The sequence below is a fragment of the Sciurus vulgaris genome, assembly GCF_902686455.1.
Source record: "Sciurus vulgaris genome assembly, chromosome: 10".
Taxonomy (NCBI): domain Eukaryota; kingdom Metazoa; phylum Chordata; class Mammalia; order Rodentia; family Sciuridae; genus Sciurus; species Sciurus vulgaris.
The window spans coordinates 121,941,571-121,962,856 of NC_136470.1; the positions used below are offsets into that span (position 1 = coordinate 121,941,571).

General features: G+C 42.1%; 2 protein-coding genes across 6 annotated transcripts in view; one reads left to right on the forward strand and one right to left on the reverse strand.

Moving 5' to 3' along the window:
- Positions 1-6,633: 6,633 nt before the first annotated feature.
- Positions 6,634-14,677, reverse strand: ANAPC13 (anaphase promoting complex subunit 13). 2 transcript variants are annotated; one of them, XM_079156048.1, is made up of 3 exons: positions 14,539-14,677; positions 11,422-11,547; positions 6,634-6,822 (listed from the first exon to the last, which is right to left on the reverse strand). In XM_079156048.1, the coding sequence occupies exons 2-3, from the start codon at positions 11,518-11,520 to the stop codon at positions 6,697-6,699; spliced, it is 225 nt and encodes a 74-aa protein (XP_079012174.1). In that variant the 5' UTR covers positions 11,521-11,547; positions 14,539-14,677; the 3' UTR covers positions 6,634-6,696. The 2 variants fall into 2 exon arrangements, with proteins under 2 accessions (XP_079012174.1, XP_079012175.1); XM_079156049.1 differs by lacking the exon at positions 14,539-14,677 and adding an exon at positions 13,712-13,849.
- CEP63 (centrosomal protein 63) overlaps positions 14,639-21,286 on the forward strand; it is a 52,476-nt gene continuing 45,828 nt past the window's right edge. Inside the window, exons 1-2 of one of the 4 annotated variants that reach the window (XM_079156037.1) lie at positions 14,650-14,773; positions 17,687-17,724. In XM_079156037.1, the coding sequence (XP_079012163.1) occupies positions 17,696-17,724 (29 nt within the window). In that variant the 5' untranslated portion in view covers positions 14,650-14,773; positions 17,687-17,695. The other 3 variants (XM_079156036.1, XM_079156039.1, XM_079156038.1) reach the window with 3 other exon arrangements.

Below are 21,286 nucleotides of genomic sequence, written 5' to 3' on the forward strand. Positions count from 1 at the left end.
TGTTTTCAGCTTCTCTACCCTTTGCCTGCTTCCCCTCTCCCTAACAAATCTGGTCCACATGTTTTGTATACGTGTGCATTTATGTGTATACCTGCACAATTGATCCCAGGTAAGAATTAGCAGAAAACACAGGAAATTGGAGTTACCTGGCTATTTTTGGCCTCTGAAAACAGAGTTTGTGCGTGTGTGTGTGTGTGTGTGTGTGTGTGTGTGTGTGTGGTTCAACAGAATTGGGTAAACTGAAATAAAAACCCAGGTAGAATCCTTTAAACTAAATAACATGACTAATGATATGAGTTGACCATTGTTCCCAGATCTGCAACTGTGCTTCTTACACTTTGTTTCCATCAGAGGCTCTATTCTGAGACAGGGACATAGAGAGAAGGTCATATAGTGGTTGATAAGAGCCAGATGAAATTTAGGCAAGGACATGTCCTGGGGTGGGTGATAATCCTGCCTCAAGTACTCTTAGCTGTCACAAAGCCTGTCTCAATGCACTTCCTACATCTCTGTCCCTGCCCCTCGCCCTATGGTCAGTGAGGGCAGCTTTGAGGAGGCAAGAACGACAGAGAGCTTGGTCAAGGTGAGGAAAGGACTCAGCAACTGTCCCGGGAGAGCTGTCCAGGGACTGGAACCCCTGTCGGGATGACCCAGCTTTCTCATCCTGAAGGCAGACACTCAGCGCCTTGAACTGTCATTCAAGTTAGTCACTGGCCAATGTGGAACCCTGGCAGATGGCTACCATAGATTCGAGGACTAGCTGCATAATTTATGGGGCCCTGTGCAAAATGAACATATGGGCCCTTTGTTCAAACATTCTTAAGGTTTGCGTTCGAGACAGCGACAACAGAGCATTGTACTAAATGTGGAGCTGTGTGTGTGTCATGCACTCACCAAGGCAGCCCTGGTGAGCTAGGGGTACAGGCCAGGGCCATCTATCATCTGAGCCAAGAAGGTTACAAGCTATGGCTGTCATCAGCCTTCCAGGCCAGTCTCCAAACACCTTGCTGTTTTCCACTGAGCTGACTGAGGGGACAGCAACTGGGGACTGTATTTGACTGTGGGTGAAACAGGATTAAAGAAAAAAAGTTTTAGAAAATAGTCTTTCTAGAGCCTGATAGATTATTCCAGGATGATGCCAAAATTATTCAAGTGATTTCACCCCAAAAGCTGAAAAACAGCTTAATGAAAGCACCCCAGGACTGAGTATGCGTTGGGGCCAAGGGCAGTCAAAAAAGATGATCCCAATTGTGACCATCTTTTTCTGTAACCAAAGTTCTGAACTGTCCTCCTGCATGGGCCCTTACCAGGTCCTCCTCACGGCATGAGTGATGAGCTTACTAGGTGGGCTACCCAGTCCTAGTGTGGCTGACCAGAGTCTCAGGGTGACAGCTGACAGCACTTTCTTCACATAAACCCCCACCCAACACTTTGAGACACCCAGATACGCAATCTCTTGCAAGGATTGATTCAGTACACTCAGTTTCAGAGAAGGGGAAAGAGCCACTGGAGATCCAACTTTCTAAAAGGGATCGAGCACCCCCTGCTGGGAACTCACTGTCATTGACATTAAACTACCCCAAATGCACCAAAATCTGAAAATATACCATAGGGATTTAATCTTGTGTAAAACCCAGTGACGACAATATGAGTTGTGGCAATGAATGTGGCTATGACTTTGGTAAAAAGTTAAACTTTTGAGTGATTCATGTCTTCCAGTTTCCTAATAAAAATTCTTTGGGTTCTTTGTCTCCATTATAGAGATGGATATTTGGAAATTCTGAGTATTCTGATAGGATTTTCTTCCCATTTCAGAAAGAGGTGGTCACAGAGTCTTTCTAGAGGAGGTGACGTGGTACTGGGAGAGGACACAGGTTTTGAGATATGACCGCCTACGTTGGAATGTATTTGTGGTTTGAGTGACTTGGAATAAATAAGTCCTTTTACTTGAACGAATCATTTAAGTCACCGTCTCCTGATGTAGGAGGACAATGATATCCACCTCACTTGAATGCAAGGGTTTAGAGATCCTGAACACACAGAAGTGCCTGATTAATCATGGCTGTCATTATTACTCTGCTATGAGTGGGTCTAAGTTGGGTTTCAAAGAATAGGCAGCTCCTGACTCGGAGTCTGTCTAGAGGACACAGGTTGTATCTGTTGTCCTATGTCCGGTTCAGCAAATCCAGCCCTGGGTCCTAAACGAGTGTTCACACCGAGCACATGAGTCTCTTTAGAGCTATACAGCCACAACCCAGGGTGCTGACTTCATGAAACACACCTTGCAGTGGGCAAAATGGACGTGTCCACCACTAAGGGACCCCTCAAGTCCTTCTATATCCACCTCCATCTACCTAGCCCAAGCTGCCATCATCTCTCACGTAAGCCAACACAAAGCTCTTTTGTTTTTCTGCCCAAATCCATCCTCTAGGGTGACACACACATATAAAAAGGGTGTGTGTGTGTGTGTGTGTGTGTGTGTGTCTGTGTGTGCGTGCATTTGTGTGTGTGCCTTCCCCATACTGGTGATTTAAACCAGGGCCTTGCACATGTTAGGCAAATGCTCTGCCTAAGCTACATCCCCAGCCCTTTTTTAAAAATTTTATTTTGAGACAGGGTCCCAATAAGCTATTTAGGCTGGTCTCAAACTTGAAATCCTCTTGCCTTAACCTCCAGAACAGCGGGGATTATAGGCATGTGCCATCATGCCCAGCTCAAAGTGATATATTTTAATTGATTATGCCATTCCTCTGTCTCTGGTTAAAATCTTTTGATGACTAAGGTAAAGTTTTAAAAAGATCCTTCCCTCCCCAGTTACCTTGCCTATGATGCCAGTCCCACTTCTGGGTTTTATGGGACTTTTCTCTCTCCGTAATCAATCCTCACCTCCGGACTCTTCTCCTGGCTGCTCCTACTTATCTGTTACACACTCAAGAAGGTTACAAGAAATATCACATTTCTCTATTTTCTTCAACGCAAATCTAGCTTAACTTTGCTATACTGAAGACTTAGGGGACACTCTCAAGGGAAAGAGTGGGTCCTTTGAGAGAGAAGGATGGCATGCCCTCCAGTTTTATTGGGGTTCCAGAGAAGTTTCCAGAGAGTTCCTCCCAAGTCCACCTCTTGACTTTTGACTGACATCAAACTTTTGAGTCTCCCCCTGTATAGGACAACTCTAGGTCGCTTTAACCCACAGTGACCAGTTCTAATTGGAACTTGTTCTTACAGATTTTATGGTTATGGGGAATTATCCTCGTCTCCCCGAGTTCTGGAATCCGGCCTGTGTGAGGGTCACTAAAATCCTCTACTCTCCCCACCAGGGTAACTTGTGTTCTAGGCATCTCAGGCCTGCCTTTCTCCTGTAGAAAACAGGTTGCTGAGAAATGTACCTTTTCTATTGAGTTAAGCCAGACAGGGCTGCAGATAAATTGCTTTTTTAATAAAAGCATGAGGTGCTCAGTACAGTGGGCCCAGTTTACAGATTTATCCCTTAACCTTATTCCCACTGCTCACATTTGTCTCCTACCTACCACCACCAACAGGTGGGGCACACTCCTGGCTTCAAATCCTCTTCCTTCCTACTTTCCCCAAGGCGTGGGGGCATTTTTTGAGCATATCTGCTCCTTGCTGTGCACAGGACCTGATCACTTTCTTGAAGAGTGGAAAAAATTCAGAAATTAAATTAGCCTATTAAATTTATGTGCTATAAAAGCTACTTATCACCAGGCCTTCCCTTGATTATAAATCAATATAAATATAAAGCAGGTTCCCCAGTCATACACTCAGCAGTGGTCACCGTTGGTACCCATTCCCCAGCTATTGTGTCAGTTGCCAGAAGACACAATGCTGTATGTCCTCTGGGGAGCCACGTCCCCTGGCAGTGTCCAGGAGGTTATGCTCATTTCCTGGGGGATCCTTCAGGAAGAGCAGAGCCAAGAGCATTCACACAAGGGCACCTGGCCAATGGGTGCGCTGGGGAAGCTGGGGAAAACCTCGATGCCATCGTGGTCCAGAGCTCCCGTGAGACCAGGCCAAGGCTGGACTTGAGCTGAAACCGCTTCTTTGCTCAGCTTCTTTCCCAGCCCCATCCTGCCTTCCTCACATGGTTCTCTGGAAAGCACAACCTCAATAAATCACGTACACAAGACACCCTGCCTTAGGCTTTGCTTCTAGGGACCCAAACTAAGTCACATTCTTTATTTTTCCTTCTTAGCATGTCACAATTTGAAATCACAAATTGGTATGGCTATTGATTTAATACTTATGTCTTCCCACTAAGCCAAATCTAGATCTAGAATTGCAGAGTGCAATTTATTGGGGGACTTACTGACAGAAGCGTGGTCCTAGGCAGCAGCAAGACCAGCTCGATTCCTACAGTTCCAGTCAGAAAGAGGTTGCATATGTATAGTTTGGGACAGAGGTGACTTTGTCCTGGTGGGAATGAACCTGGTTTCTCTTAATACTAGTGAGTTGCATCCCAGGAGCCAGGGTCTTGTTGCAAAGTTCCACATGTGAGTCTAATGATTTTATCTATTTATGGTTTGCTGGATAAGGCAGGGGGAAGGCCAGCTAGGGTTGCTCAGGGGCAATCATGGTGGTTGTATACAGCTCAGGGTGGCTCATTCAGGTCAAGCTGAGTCCATACAACATGCTGTTAACTGGCAGGAACCAGGGGCCCACAGAGTCCTTTGACCTCCCTCTGCACCCACTTTCCTCTGAGTATTTTGGTATGCATGAAAGCCACTCTATGACACCAGCTTGGCCTTTTGTGTCCATCATCCTCAAGTCAGTCCTAGGTGGACAGACTCCAAAGCTCCACTTGACAGAATCTGAGTGACCCAAGTTTAGGTCACCTAATTCCTGATACAATGAGACACTGTTCCAGTGCCACCTCACAGTTATCACCTTGGCCTACTAGGTCATTCCTGGGCATGGAGGCAATTATTAAGATCAGGATCTTAAGCAGAAAAGCCAAGTGCTGTCTTTCAGGTCTCATATTCCATTTCAGATTAGATCAAGACAGCTCTATGTTTATCTATCAATATTCCAGGGAAAGGCTGGGCTGGCAAAAGCTTACTTTGCCAAATTCTTAGGTGTTAGTGTGTTAACTATTACCACAGATATGTTGTAGAGAAGACATCGTTTGATGAGAATGTAAAAGAACTGTGACTTTCTGAGTAATTTTTTGAAAAGCTGAGTTTCTTCTTGGTATAAATTTCTTCCTTATTAACTTTCCTTTTTATAAGGTCGCATTTTTTTCAGTTTTTGACAGGTCTGGTGCCTTGAGGGATCTTTATTCTGAAGATGATGACTTCTAGGTTGGACCATTGATGAAGCAGACCAGCCTGATGTGTGTGGGTTGCAGAACTGCTAGAACCAAGATTCTGGTTGAAATCCTAAAATGTGCTCATTGTGATGTACTTCTTTTTCTTAAAAGCTGGGTAAAGTGGGGCTGAGGGTGTAGCTCAGTGGTAGAGCGCTTGTCTAGCATGCATGAGGCCTGGGGTTTAACCCCCAGCACAACACACATACACACACAGACACAGACCCAAAATGGGTAAACAGAAAGATCCAGTCAGAAAAATGATGCGATAATCCCAGGAGACAAATATATATGAATGTGTTTTCCAAATCACATCTTCTTTATATAAATGCATAAAGAACACCACTTTGTGGTGTTTTTGTTATATATGTAAGGGCTTTGAGAAAATAAGAAATGCCACTACTAGATAAAACTAGGGGCCCATCTAGCCAGATTCTTTCTAGCTGCACCAAAGATAGTTATAGGGAGAGCAGAGATAATTATAACTTTATTTAAAACAATTTTTTTTAATTGTAGATGGACACGATACTCCCATTTATTTTTATGTGGTGCTGAGGATAACCCGATGCCCCACACGTGCTAGGTGAGTGTTCTACCACTGAGCCACAACGCCAGCCCCCAGATAACTTTTAATCTGTATATTTATTTATAGTTTGAAAATAGCATGGAAGGCTGGGCACTGTGGTACACAACTGTAATCCCAGCAGCTTGGAAGGCCGAGGCAGGAAGATCGCAAGTTCAAAGCCAGTCACAGCAGAAGTGAGGCACTAATCAACTCGGTGAACCCTGTCTAAATAAAATACAAAATAGGGCTGGGGATGTGGTTCAGTGGTCGAGTGCCCCCAAGTTCAATCCCCGGTATTAAAAAAAAAAGCGTGGAAAATCTTAGGAATCTCAGTAATCAGTGAGTGGTATCACCTTTATGGGGCATACACAACTACAGGCTCAAAGCTTTTAGAAGGCTTTTCAAGGTGGGGAACTATGAGAAGTCATTGATCCTCCTATGTCTGGCTTCCTGTTTCTTTGTCTTTCCCTCTCATCGTTTCAACCACTTATGTCACAGCACAGAAGCTGCAGTGTTAAACTTTGATAATAAAGCAAAACTGGAGTTAAAAGCAAATGTTTAACCAGTCATGTTCAAACACCAAAGAGTGAATGAAGAATTTAAGGTTTAAAGACCCAAATATTCTGCATTCCTGAGAAATCTGTTTCCCATTCTAAATATTTTCACATTGCTCTTTGCTGCCTCAAACTAAAAGGGTGTACACTTTGAATGTGGATTTATTACTCAAAGATCTGAATAAGGAGACTGAAAGAAAACATTTTGTATTTATATATTTTTGAAAATCCATCCATGAGAAAGGAGTCAAGAGTCAGTTTCCAACGGGGGGGACGTTCTCATGGAGGTACTGCAAGGCCAAGTCTGTCCACTTCATTTCTTGTTCTTTCACAGATTCTGTGGTGCCACCATTGTCTTGTTCAGGTTCAGGAAGTTCATTCTGAAAAGGTATAATGAGCATTCAGAACAATAATCTGCATTAACTTCTTAAGACTCAAGACTATTTGGAATTAAAACCTCTAAGTTCCTAGGAACATGTGGCACAATTGTTATGTGTATTCCAAAGAAAGAGCCAAAATAAACAGATGGGAGGAAAACATCAGAAGCATTGCTCAAACATGGCCTAGTCCACAGGAAGACGGGAGGGAACAGTGGGCAGCATGACTCTGACATTTATGCAGGAAGCAGTGTGGCAAAGGGTAAGGGGAGAAGCTTCTAGAAGTCAATTAGGACCTAAGCCCAGGACTCTTCCATCTGCTGGGTTACATGGGCAAGGTATTCAAATCCTGGGGGCCTTTTCTTCTTCCTTTTTGGCAAATGGGATAAAAAAGTAGCCGTCATCTCATACGACTTCTGTAAGTTAAATGAGATAATTTAGATCACGTGCAGGGCACTGGGCAGGGCATCCAGTAATCCAGGAGCCTTTGTTATTATGAGTGGCCAGGATCACTGAAAGAGGAACACTAATCTTTTGGTGGGGGTGGGGGGGTGGGGGGGTGGTTTAAATGAATACTGGATTTGATGGCATGCTCTGTAAACACAGGAAATTATCCAAAAACCATGCTTCTCTAAAGATATCTCTGTTATAATGAAGGTAGAGGCAGTAATGAGGGACAATGAAAATGTAACAGGAGGCCTTGGTTCAATCCCCAGTGATTAAGGAGGCTAAGGCAGGAGGATAGCAAGTTTGAGACCAGCCTCAGCAACTCAGGGAAACTCTTGTCTCAAAAGAAAAAACAAAAAGGGCTGGGGATGTGGCTCACTGGTAAAGTGACCCGAGTTCAATCCCTGATACTGCAAAAAAAAAAAAAAATGCCCCCAGAGCTCTCCCTCTAGTGGTGAAGTACGGCAACATAAAAAACAGCAAAGTATCAATTTTCTTAAAACAGTGAGCCATGGGTCAAGCTTAAAGAATCTGGAATTACTTCCTTATACTTCATATTGAAATTTATTACTAACAAAATTGTTTTGTGCCCAAGTTCACTGATACCCATATATTTCTTTTTCTTTTTGGTAGTGGGGACTGAACCCTGGGGTGCTTAACCACATCCCCAGTCCTTTCAATTTTTAAAAAATTTGAGACAAAGTTTTGCCAAGTCGCTGTGGCATTTTTTTTTTTTGGGGGGGGGGCACCGGTGACTGCACTCAGGGGCACTTAACCACTTAGCCACCACCCCCAGCCCCATTTTGTATTTTAGAGACAGGGTCTCACTGAGTTACTTAGCACCTCACTTTTTAGCTGAGGCTGGCTTTGAACTAGAAATCCTTTTGCCTCAGCCTCCCAAGCCACTGGGATCACAGGCCATGTGCTGTGCACCTGTGTTATGGTTTAGATGTGAGGTGTCCTCCAAAAGCTCACATGTGAGACAATGTAAGAAGGTGAATTAATCCTGGGTGGGTTAACTGAGTGGTACCTGGAGGCAGGCTGGGTGTGGCTGGAGGAGGTGAGAACTGGATGTGGCTGTGAGGTATACATATTTGTAACTGGAGAGTAGAGACTCTCTTTCTGCTTCCTGATGATGCCAGCTGCTTCCCCCTGCCACACTCTTCCGCCATGATGCTCAGCCTCACCTCAAGCCCTGAGGAATGGAGTGGGCCTTCTGTGGACTAAGACCTCTGAAATTGTGGGCCCTCAAATAAACCTTTCCTCCTCTACAGTTGTGCTGGTCGGGTCATTTAGTCACAGCAGTGAAAAAGCTGACTAAAACAACCTGGCAGCATGTTTCATTTTAATTAACTGAATTTATGCTGTTTTAGGGTCAGCAAACTATTAGGTAATAATGTTCATACTTATGATTTCTTGCCACTTCATGGTATGTGTATTTTTTCCCCCATTAAGATTACATTTAATATGTATTAAATATTTACTTACAATGTGTACAAGTGTTTTTGAGTCACATTCATCTTGTTCTACAAATATAAGACTGAGATTCAAACAAACTTGTACAGATTGGAAAGTATGTAAGTTTGAGAGACCAGATTAAGGATATTTGGCCCTAATAACTAATAGCTGACAAGAATAAGGTCCTTGGTCACTGAAGTATTTCAGACAGAGGCAGCAACTCTGCTTAATCCCATCCCATCTGTGCTATGCTTTCTAAAATAATATGTCTCTCATTTGGTGACTATTGTCTCTTGTAATGAACACCAACACATAAAATTGCACAAGTATCTAGAAAATAAAAGTATTATAAACATAACCATCTATGATGGTACACTGGAAAAACGGCTGGAGCTATTTTGCAACTACTCCTATCCAAAGGTAGTGTCTATTTTCCTAATCTGGGTCTTGGACATCATCTGACTTGCTTTGGCCAGCAGAATGCAGCTGTGGAGCCTGTGGGTAAGTTCCTGGCCTAAACCCTGTAAGGCTCTGCAGTTCTCTCTGATGCTGCTCTTGGACCCCTCAGTCCAAGATATCTGGGCTGGCCTGCTGGATACGAGAGACCAAAGCCCAGTTGCCCATTACCCAAGGACATCCTGCTAACTGCTAGATGTGTGAGACTGTCCTAGATTATGTAGCCCCCAGTCTACTGACTGACTATGCAACATAAGGAAGCCTAGCAGTGATAAGCTGAGCTGGTGCAGACCACAACACCCTCCCAAATGAGTTATAAAACATTGAGATAAGTAGTTGTTTTAAGTCAGTAAATTTTGGGGTGATTTGTTATGCAGTAAAAGCCAACTCATACACACATTGCTTTAGAACCACAAGACAAGAAGGGTATCGGGCTGGGGAGATAGCGCAGTTGGTAGAGTGTCTATCTCCTAAGCACAAGGCCCTGGGTTCAATCCCCAGCACTGCAAAAAAAAAAAAAAAAAAAAAAAAAAAAAGAAGGGTATCAATTAGCAATAGTGCCAGGCTAGCATCTGAGAGTTGGCAGGGAAATTTCTCTTTCCCTCATCCCCATAAAATGGTCCTCATATCTTGTCATAAACAATTCTAAAATTTGGGAAGTCTCCAATATTTCTTTGTCTGTCAGAGACTGAATCTAGGTGCCAGCCCTTTTTAATTTTTTGAGATATGGTCTCACTACATTGATTCAACTTGCAATCTTTCTGCCTCAGCCTCCTAAAACAGCTGAGATTACAGGTATGCTCCACTGCACCTGGCTTCACCATTTTCTCAATTCTGCTCTAGCCCACCTCCCTTGCCTAGACCCCTGCAATAGTTTCCTAATTGGTCTTGCTTGCCCTCTTCTTTATATTGGTCATCTCTAACAATGTGCTGTACTGATTTCTGAAAGCCAAATCTGAGTATGGCATGGACTGAAGACCATTCATTCCTAGGTCTCCAGAGCAGAAGGCTTAAGTGTGGCATGAGATACCCCTGTCAAAACCTATGTCCAACTTTTCTGACTACTTATGTGATAAGTATGAAGTGCAGTCTCCATTCACCCTGCTCGTCGCACCATCTCCTAGAGTCTTTCAAGACTCTGAGCCTGCACTTCTCTCCCTTCTGCTGCAGCGCCTTTGCCCACTCCCCTTCTCTGTACTATGTGGTTTTTCCTGTGCCTACTTAGAACACTTACTGCTTTATTTGCAAGTTGCCTCTCTAGACGCCCCCAAGGGTATGAATTGTATCTTATGTTCACACAGTCTTATGGCATGCAGTAGGCACAAAGAAATGCTTGCTGAATGAATGAATGACTAAATTTACAGGCCAGGATTTGGAGCTTTACAGACCTAGGTATGAAGTCCAGCTTATCAGCTGCCAGACTCTGGACAAGTTCCTCTCTCTGATTCTATTCTTTCCTGCAAAATGAAGATTTAACAAGCTCCTTTCAGGCTAGTTTTCCAGAGATCAGGAAAGGAAAGTATTCCAGGAACCTGTTGTCCTAAATGCAAAAGAAGAAAAAGAAGAAAAGCCAGGTATTCCCTGAATATTTTCCAGGGAACCTAGGATAGGTGTGTGTATTCCAAGAAAGTGAGTTTCTCCAAGTATCAGGAAACTGACAAGCCACAGGCAGGGAAGTAAGGAACATACATGCTGCTGCTTCTTGCTCCTGCCTTAGGCCCTACACTCTTAACTTGGTTTACATCTGGCTTTGGTGTGGTGGACAGAGCATTATTCTGAAAATCTGGATTCCTATTCTGGTATGACCCCCTAACAGAACAGAGCATGTCAGCTCTTGGAACCACATTTCTCTTCAGAGTTTGGTTATGGTGTGGTGGTGCATGCCTGTAAACCAAGTGACTCAGGAGGCTGAGGCAGAAGGAGTCCAAGTTCAAGGCCAGACTTAGCAATTTAGTGAGACCCTAAGCAACTCAGCAAGACCCTATTATGAAATAAAAAATGTTAAGAAAGGGCTTGGGATGTGACTCAGTGGTAAAATCCCTTTGGGTTCAATCCCCATTACCTCCCTGCCCCCAAACAACAATAATAACAAGAGCTGGGCTAAATACTCTCCAGAGGCTGTGAGAGTTAAAAGAATGCTAATTTCTCTGTTCTACTAGTTCATCTTCCATCAATATCTCACCTCCACTAAGTTTGCCAGATAACTTTAACCCATTGTGCTCAGCTCAAATCATAACCTACCAGTGGTATTGCAACATCCTCATAAGGCAGTTTGTCTTCTCGCCAAGCATCGTCAATCAAATCCAAGATCCTTCCATCTCTCTGGACCTCACTGTCCATTTTCCTGCAGCTTTGATTTTGTCAGATCTATAAACCAAAGAGGTTATTTCTACAACATGAAGACGGAAGTGCTGGTATAATTCAGTACTAGGATTCACCAGGCTTGTTAGCATGGAGCTGTTTTGGGGATGACATTACTGTAAGAAAGGCTCATCTTGTATGGATCAGGTGACAACTTATTTGTAAGACCAGTTCTTTCCTCACCTCAGCTGACAGATGTATTAGTGTAAACTGGGCAGACATAGTCCAGTTGACAGCCCAGAGTGTGACAGGAGGTCAACACATCTCTAGATAAAACCCTTAAATATACTGTACCTAAATGTAGCTTTTCTAAACTTGTACGTTCATCTTTCCCTGTTCGTGATGCCTCTGATGAGTCCCTGATTTCTGTCTGCCAAGTCTCCTCTCAGCTGTTCTAGCTCTTCCTGCATGGTTTTTACACAAGCCCTCATCAGCCTGGACTCAAACCTCAGCATTCTTGGGCACAGGGGCTAACTGAAGATATCGAATTAATGCTGAGCTGGGTTAAGCAATGTGACCAACCAGAGGACTGACAAAAATTCTCAAGGAAAGAAAACAAGGGCAGCTGTTTGTAAAGAAATGTGCATCCAGGCTGAGTTCCAGGTGAATAACAGTGGTCGAACCCCATGATGCTATAGTTTCTACTTTTCTTTAGGGTTCCTTCTCTGATTTTTTTTTTTTTTTTGGTACCTGGGATTTAACCCAGGGGCTTTACCACTGAGTCACATCCCCAGTCCTTTTTATTTTTTACATAGGGTCTCACCAAGTTGCTTAGGGCTTCACAAAGTTCTTAGGCTGGCCTTTAACCTGTGATCCTTCTGTCTCAGCTTCCCTAGTTGCTGGGATTACTGGCATGCACAAGCATGCCTGGCCCGACTGACTCTTAATGCTGCGCTCCCTTTGATGCCTGGTCCAAGTGGTCAGTATGCTCCTTGATGACAGCTGATTCATTTTTCTCTGGAACAGTTGTGATCTAATAGGCTTACTGACTTGGACAGTACTTCTAGGTTTACTGTTTCTAAGTCTGGGCTCTGCCTTCTTATCAAAGCCATCGCCCTACTGTGCTCCCTGATATAAAGTAACAATCTTGAAGGGCTGGAAGCTATTGGCACCAATGGCACCCTCCCTTACTCTTAGTTTCTGAGACTATGGACTCATCATGCGAAAACAATCTTTGCAAGTAGAATTCAACTGTGTCATACAGATGTGCTATCTCTGATAGCACCACTGCAAGATGGCTCTAAAGCCTGGTGATAACTATACTCAAATTGGGGCAGGGAGGGCTTTTACTCCCAAGATAAGGATTCAGGCAAAATTTAAGCAAAAGGTACCCACTACTTCTGCTACCAGTGAACCAGGTGAGGTCTTAATGCTTCTCAGAATTAATCCAGAGTCCCAAATTTCAATTCTGCAAGGGTTTCACAAAACTGACATGGATGCATGAAAATGGGTTGGAAATTATAATCTAGAGCTTGTGTGTCATATATGTATTTATATATATATATTTATATATATTCCATATTTACTTTCTAATGTTCTAATCATTCACCTATTGCTTTATCAAAAGAACAGAACTCTAGAAACATTATTTCAAAAGTTACCAAACGTGGCATAGTTCTTGTACAATTTAAATTTTTATAGGTATCCCATATCTGGAATGATGGTATTGAACGAGTTAATCTACTACTGCCCAGTGAATATTTCAAAAGCTGTTGAGGGATCCTTTGTGTAGGAAATTTACAAACAGTCCTTACCTGCCAGTTTAGTTATACTTTTGTAGTCTCTGTTCTACAAGTTCTCCTTTACTTTATCTACTCCTTTGTCCTTTCTGTTTGGTGCCCTGGGATCCCCTTCACTTCCTCTGCTGATCCTCCCTGGTCCAGATATGTCACCTTTATTTGCAAAGTTTTCTCTAATCACTCCAGTTTCAGCAGGGTTTCTGTCCTGAATGCTTGTTTCTTGCTCCAATGGGATCCACTAAAGAAGTTAGTTTTGTGGCCAAGTAGTATCGTCTCTGATTGTTATGTCTGTTTCAAACGAATGATTTCCTAACAGATTTTTCCACAATTTGGCCTCAATCCTTTTTCACCTGTTCCTCTTCAAAACACATCCAAACCTGTCACTATTTGCAGCTTCTGCACTTCGCCCCCCTTCCACCACTAAAGCCTACCCTTTCTTCCAAATGCAACGCAGGCATGAGCTCTTCGGTATCAAACCCTATTTCCAGGATCAGACGCCAAAACGCTTTGCTCTTAGGAGCTGGAAAAGCCGGAAGCATCAAAGAGGAATGCCCTGGTCACAGCCACAACGTCCCAAGCACTTCCCATACAGTATGTTTATTCCCAGCTTTCCGAATACGTTTTTATTGTACATGTGAGTCTCAATGTCTGTAATACTTTTATTCCCTGTATTTCCGGTTAACACCAGTTTAAAAAAATTTAGCTCCGAGGTTGCCTTTTTCAGGAGGCATCCTCCGAAGCCCAAGGTGAGCGGGACGCCAGCACCCAGTTCTCTATTGGTCCCACAGATCCCTGGGCGCAGTACACGGTACCAATTGGGAAACTAATTACAGTGCCGAAATGTCTTTCACAAAACATGCAACGAGAGCGTTCCCCAGGGAGAGGTTCATTTTGCCCTTCTCTGTATTTCACATGTTGGTAAACATGTATTTTTACGACCAAAGCAGGCAAACTCTTTCCGTTTCTAGAATTGACCCTCGCAGGCTACCACCATCCGAACCAGCACGTGAAGCCACCCACCGCCGTCGCTTCCGGCCCGGGAGCTGGATATACCAAATGTGGAAACAAAGAGGGGGAGGGCTAGCATCGCCACAGGAAGTCCCCTTCCACCCGACACAGCATGCAGCAAGGAAAATACTCTAAGGGTGAAGTGAAGGCCTCGACCTCGGCTACTGGGACTGAGGGAAAGTGCGAAGCTAAGGAACGAAGACGGTGCTTCTTCTTCAAGAAATAGGCTGGGGACGCGAGAATCCCTTACCGTAGGCGGGCCACCGCAGCACTACCTTCAGACCACGCCCTCGGCATCACGTGACCCACAGGCTCTTCTCTTAGATCCCCGGATGTGGGTGAACCCATTTGCTCGCACGGAGGGGAAGCCAGGAAGAAGACATTGTTTCAATCAAAAGTGAGGAGCCAGTGGGCGGAACGAACGTACCGACGCCCAGGCTGGACGTAAAGTTGGCGGCGACGCACGTGCGCGCCTCCGGCCCGAGGTAACGGCGGGAAGGCTCGGGGCCAGCTTTCTGCGGCTCAGTAACCGCTTGTGCGCACCGAGGGCCAGCGACCAGCGGGCGAGCCCTGGTCCGTAGGCGACGCTGGCCGCCGTGGTGCCGCTGGCCTCCCAACAGCATGGCTCGCGGCTGGTTCCCGCAGCAGCCCGCAAGACGCCTGGCTCGCTGCTGCCGACCCGAATCCACACCTGCGCTCCGCCCCTCGGTCTCGCCGCCGGCGCTCCGCGGCTCCACCAAGATGGGCATGGCCCCGCGCGGTGCGCCGCTCGGCCCCGCCAGGTGGTCAGCTCCTCTCCGGAGGCAGGGCCGGCGGGAGAGCCAGCGCAGGGTGCGGGGTGGACAAGCTGCTCCCAGGCCCCCTCCCCGGCGGAGCCAGTTCCTAAAGGCTCGGGGCCTGCTGCAACCCTACTGCCCAGTCTGCAGGCAGCGTCTAGCTAGAGCTCTGGTTTCCTGGCGTCTTTTCCATTCACCGCAAGTGATATTGGCTCATTTCTAATGGGATTTTAAAGTTAGCAACTTTAAAAAAATAAATGAACTAACTGGTTTAAACGTTAATATTGTACAGGAGGTGAGGAAATATGGCAGAATCGTGAAGAGCTTTGATGCCTTCTTGCATACAAAATCAGGGATGGAAAATAAATGACAAGTTAAAGTTTCAAAGGACAGTTGACTGGGGATCGAACCTAGGGCCTTGTGCTTGCAAGGCAAGCACTCTACCAACTGAGCTATCTCCCCACCTAAAGGACACTCTCTTGATGAACTTGAATCACGAAGGTGCTTGAAGACAGTTAATCTAGGCTCAGAATCTAGGTTTTCTTATATCCATTATGGTATCAGGGGAGTAAAGATGAATCTGATAGTAGTCTAGCTTTCATTTATAGTTGCATTACAATACACTTATGTACAGATAGTTCTTCCTGAGCCTTGTCTGATTATTTATACCGAGCCCTACCCCAGGATTGAAAACGGGCGCTCTCCCACAGACCTACAGCCCTCCACCTCCAGTTTGGTTTTGTTTTGATACAGTCTTGCTAAGTTACCCCTGCTGGCATCGAACTTGGGATCTTCCTACCTCAGCCTCCTAAATTCACTGGAATTACTGTGGGCACTACATTTTATGCCTTTAATAGTGCAGCATATGATGCCCTATATTTATAGTTAGATGCTTCCTGTGTATACAGTTATGTATCTACTTGGATTTCGTTTTATTTTTATATGAAGAGGAAACCAAGGATCACTACGCATTACCTTCAGATATTTACGTTTATACTTAATAGCTATAGCTTAATGGCACAATAAAGTTTTTTTTTTTTTTTTTTTTTTTCTTTTTAAAAAAATTTTTGACGGTGCTTGGAATTGAACTCAGGGCCTCACACATGCTAGGCAAGCACTTTACCACTGAGCCGCATCCCCAGCCCTTGTATTTTCTTATTTGGAATGAAATACCATCTTAGACTAATTTTTATCCTGAGCTCCTTGCCTTTTGACTCATTACCAATGATCAGTATAGTAAAAGAGGCTGTGAAACTTAAGTGAGTTAGATATTTATAAATATTCAGGCACAGTGCCCTTTACAATATATGTAGATTCAAGTTTTAAAAATTATTTGTAAAAATCGTATGTGTTAATTGTACTGATGTCATTTCTTCCTGTTGAAAAGACCTTTGCTTATTTGTCTTTCCTGTTCTCATGTATGTTGTGGCAGATGCCACCAACATCTGTGGTCCATTCTATCATAGCCAAGTTTCCCCTACCCCCAGCTAGGTTTGAATATTTTTCAGTTTTTTAAAACCACCACAGTACTATCATATACTTATATAAATTAATAAACATTCTGTAATATCAATATCCAGTCAGGGTACAGGTTTCCTCAGTGCTTTTAAGTGCTTTTACCTTAGCTTGTTCTGAACAAAAATTCATCTGTGATAGGGCTGATACACCCTTTAGTTATGCACAGTGGTCCACACCTGTAATCCCAGCAGTTTGGGAGGCTGAGGCAGGGGAATTGCAAGTTTAAACCCAGCTTCGGTTGCCCTAAGCAATTTAGTGAGACCCTGTCTCAAAAAAATAAAGGGCTGGGGATGTGGCTCAGTAGTTAAGCACCCCTGGGTTCAATTCCTGGTACAAAATAAAATGAAATACACACTTTAAATTTTTTTAATCTTAGTAGTTCCTTAGCTCCCCTTTTCCCCTTACCATTCTAAATTTAACACATAGTATTAATATGTAACTCCATTCCTTTTGTGTCCTCTCTGCCATGGTTAGATCTAGAATTGCACTCTTCAGTATTGTAGCCATCCTAGTTGTAGTTATTTAAGTTAATTAAAATGAAACAAGTTTGGCTCCCTAGTTACATTACCCAAATTTGTGGTGGCATTTTGTCTAGTGGTTTATTGTTTAAACAGTGTAGGTATAGATAATTCTATAATTGCTGAAAGTTATGTTGACCTATAGTGATCTAGAAACTTGATTAGATTCAGCTTTGAGTTTTTGATGGTGCAGGAAAATTTCATGTGTAAATTTCATGTTATGAAATTTATGAAAATTTCTGTTGCATTATCAGGGAGGCACATAATGTCTGAGTTGTCTCCTTTTGTGATGTTAAGATTGAGCTGTGTATGGATTCTGGTATTGCAAGCCCAATCCATCTACCATGAAATTATCCAAGAGGATGCCACTTAATGGGAAAATCTTTTCATGGATTTAGAGTCCATGTATCCATTATTGTATTAGGAGTCACAAAGTGGTGCTCTTCTAATTCTGTCAATCCCTCAGTATTTATTAGCTGGGAATCTTTCATGAAGAACTTGCCCTCATTAGCAATTTGACCACCCTGAAATATAGTTTGTATAGGAAAGGCAAGAAAAATTCTTAATTTGTTCCATCTATTTTCAGACTACAGTAATGAGTTGGTGGCCTAGCAACCTCCAAAGGTAACCATGAGGGTTTTTGCCTTTTTAAATTATCATCATGAATTTATATACTTTAATATATTTAAACTGTTTCAACATATTGATTTTTCTTTTCTTTTTTTTTTTTTTTTGTTACTCAAATTGTTTCCTCTTTGACTAATGGGAGCACTTTTAAGTTCACTCCTATTCCATTTGATATAACTGGTAGTTTAGATAATTTCTTTGCTTTTTGGTAAAATATGTTTCTGCTTCATAAATCTCTGGCTTCCAGAAAGCCCTGAGATAGGAAGTACATTTTTTTAAAAAGAGAAATATACAGAGTTCACACTATTTTCAACTTAACTTTAATTTTGTGGATTCTTAAAACATTTTGTATTTGTAATTTCTTGGCTTTTGTTGAGAATCTTGGTGCCTAATGCCATTTGTATAACCTCTTTTTTCCCTTATTCTATATATAATGGTTTAAAGTTAATGATTCCATTTTTATTAATAATGATTCTTAATAGTGCAAATTTCTTTGCAGTTCTTTTTTATCCTTAGTGTATATGCCACTAATGATATATATATAGTAAAATTATTTTACTTTAAAGACATACAAAATCATTCATTATGTGGTTTGACTGTCAACTCAATATCTAGTTGATTTATTTCATTTTGTTTATAGTTTTTCAGTACTTCTTAATTTTTGTTTTATTTTGTGTAAAATATTGGCATAGTAGTTCCTGTTAAAAAAAAGTACCTAAAACAAAGTTCATGCAGAGAAGTTTAGTTTTCATCCCAGTTTTTCCATCACAACTGTTTTGCCTCTTTTTAGCTTTCAATTTTACTACACTTCCATTAAAAAGAAGTACTGAAAAGTGCGAGGGCGCACGCGCCCACACACATACACATACACACATATACTCATTCCTCTTCACCATTCCTTAGTTAAAAGGTACTATTTATATATACTATTTTGTATCTTGCTTTTTCTACCCAATAGTTTATGTTGCTCCCCCCATAGAAGTATGTAGAGATGGTTATCCCTTTTTTCAGTTTCATAGTGTTTCATTAATAGATGGATATTCATTTGGTTCCTGTTGATAAGCATGTATTCCTATTACAAATAGTGGTGCATGGATAGCCTTGTCTGTATGTTATTTTGGATTTTCCCAGTGTATCTTTGTGATATATTCCTAGAGGTAGTATTGTTGGATCATAGTGTGAATACATATCAGTTAATATTGCCAAAATCTGCAATAGTAATTGTACAATTTGCACTCCTCCCTACAGTGTATGTGTGAGTACTTGTTTTCCTCATTAATATATTGTCAAACTTGTAGTTTTTGGTTAATTCAATACTGAAGAAAAGCCAATTTTATGTAAAGTTTTAATTTATATTTCACTTGTATGTCTTTTTAATATATATAAGGTCATTTCTGTGTACTACTTGTTCATATCTTTTGCCCATTTTTCTTTAGATTTATAGATAACCAAATTACCATACATTATTTCCTTACATTTTTATCAGCTAATTATAGAGTTGGGTGATTAACCCTTTGTGGTAAAACTTTTAAACAATGTTATCATTTCTCTTTTAACTTCGCCTAATTTTTTTTCCATGTAGAAGTTTATTTTTATGTACTTCTATTTTTAATACGATTACCTTTTTTGTGTGTGTGAGAAATTTCTCTGACATCTTAGCCACTGTTTTTTTCCACCTTCAGCCCAAGTAGAAACCTTTCTGGGAAATGGTAGATACTATTGATTGTTCGTTGGAACAGCTGTAGTTTATCAGCCATAGTCTTATAGCCTAAGTCTTTGTAATTCAAGGGACACTGAGCAGATAAGGACAGAGCCTCCTGTAAGCGAGGCTGTGTCCTTTCACTTTGTATGCCCCCAATTCTAGCCATGGCTTTTTCTTCCTGTGTTCCATTTTGTGAGTAATTTGATTTCAGTCATATACTCTCGATGTTTTACCTGATTTGTAAATGAAAAGGTTAAATTAGAGGTCCAAACTCCAGTATATTAATGGTTTAAAAGAGCTGCTTATTATCAGACATCCTGTTTATATCTTGTTTCTCTAAGATTTAAAGTGTTTTTCCTCCTGCCTCGACTTGATTTTAAAATACCTGTATTTCCTTAAAACATTCAATTCCAGATTTCACTGATTTACTGCAGCCTTCACTTCATAGGCGAGTTCAAATTAATAAATTATGCTTCTTTGTATCTTGGTCTAACTGCAGGCATAAGTAAAGTTGTATCAATTGTAGTGCAACACAGTTTCTATTTCACTACAGCAGCATTTCAGGCTAGTAACAAGGAGTAGCAGATTATGAAACGGTTTTTAGTTAAATTTGTATTTAGTATTAGGAACAGAGAAGATATAATTTTACATAATTCTGTATCACATGACACAGGCAAAGAAGAAATCAGTGTGTAGAGTTGGATGGTCAGGTTGGTTAGGAAATCTATAACAGAGCTGTGAGAAACTCAAGTCACAAAGGTCCACAGAAAATCTTGCTGTTTACCTGACCCTAAGGAAGAGAACCAGTGGTGTTCGGTGGTGTCTCAGGCAGTTGAAGGTATTGACAAAGAATCACGTTACACGTTAGCAAGTTTGTTTTCTGCAGAGGTTATTGTTGGTTCCCTGTCTCCTTTCTTTAAAACAAGAATCTTTGTCCAGGTCTTAGACCATTATTTCATTTCTGTAGTTGCAGTTTTTCCTTATGTATACTGTTACTTTATTGTACTGCTGCCTCCTGGTGGTCATGAGTTGATGTCATGCTGCAGTTCAATTTGATTTCTCACCAAGAAGACACCATTAATGTGAAAGAAGATAGGTTGATGCATTTTAAGACTTGGAATATTGTAAAATATAAAAAAGATTGTACATGGGTTGGGACTTGAGAGTCACCCTGCCTAGGACTATAATTTGCAGTTTACCATGCTCAGGTTATTTAACCCTCCAACCCTCAGTTTTCTCAAAGTCATAGTGTCTGAGCGATGTGAAGATTTAATTAGACAAAGTGTAGAAGGCCACTAGGATGTGAGCTTTCAGTTACTTTAAGCATCTATTATAAATACTGTTAATTATTAAATAATAATGTCATACCAAGCACTTTACATACAGTACTTAAAGGCAAGGACCTTCTCAAGGAATTAACAGTTCAGTATGGGACCAAAAAAAGTAACCAAAGATGTTCCCCACTGTGATGATATTATTATTATTATTATTATTATTATTATTATTTTGGGTACTGGGGATTGAACTCAGGGGCACTCAACCACTGAGCCACATCCCCAGTCCTACTTGTATTTTATTTAGAGGCAGGGTCTCACTGAGTTGCTTAGCACCTCACTGAGTTGCTGAGGCTGGCTTTGAACTCATAATCCTCCTGCCTTAGCCTTCAGAGCTGCTGGGATTACAGGTGTGTGCCATTACACCTTGCATAACATTGAATTATTTATTGAGGAAAGGAATCTACTTCTTAAAGCAGTATGGTTTTTAGGTGAGGCATTAGGACAAAGGGCAGAACTTCCATATTTCAGTATTTCGTCATTGTCTAATGCCTGCAATTCAGGGTTGAGGCTTTGAAGGCTT

Bases quoted from the DNA above. Each gene is read 5' to 3' on its own strand.
- ANAPC13 (XM_079156048.1), bottom strand. From the start codon at position 11,520: ATGGACAGTGAGGTCCAGAGAGATGGAAGGATCTTGGATTTGATTGAC. The intron at 6,823-11,421 runs GTAGGTTATGAT...ATACCTTTTCAG, and splicing joins AGGATGTTGCAATACCACTG to AATGAACTTCCTGAACCTGA.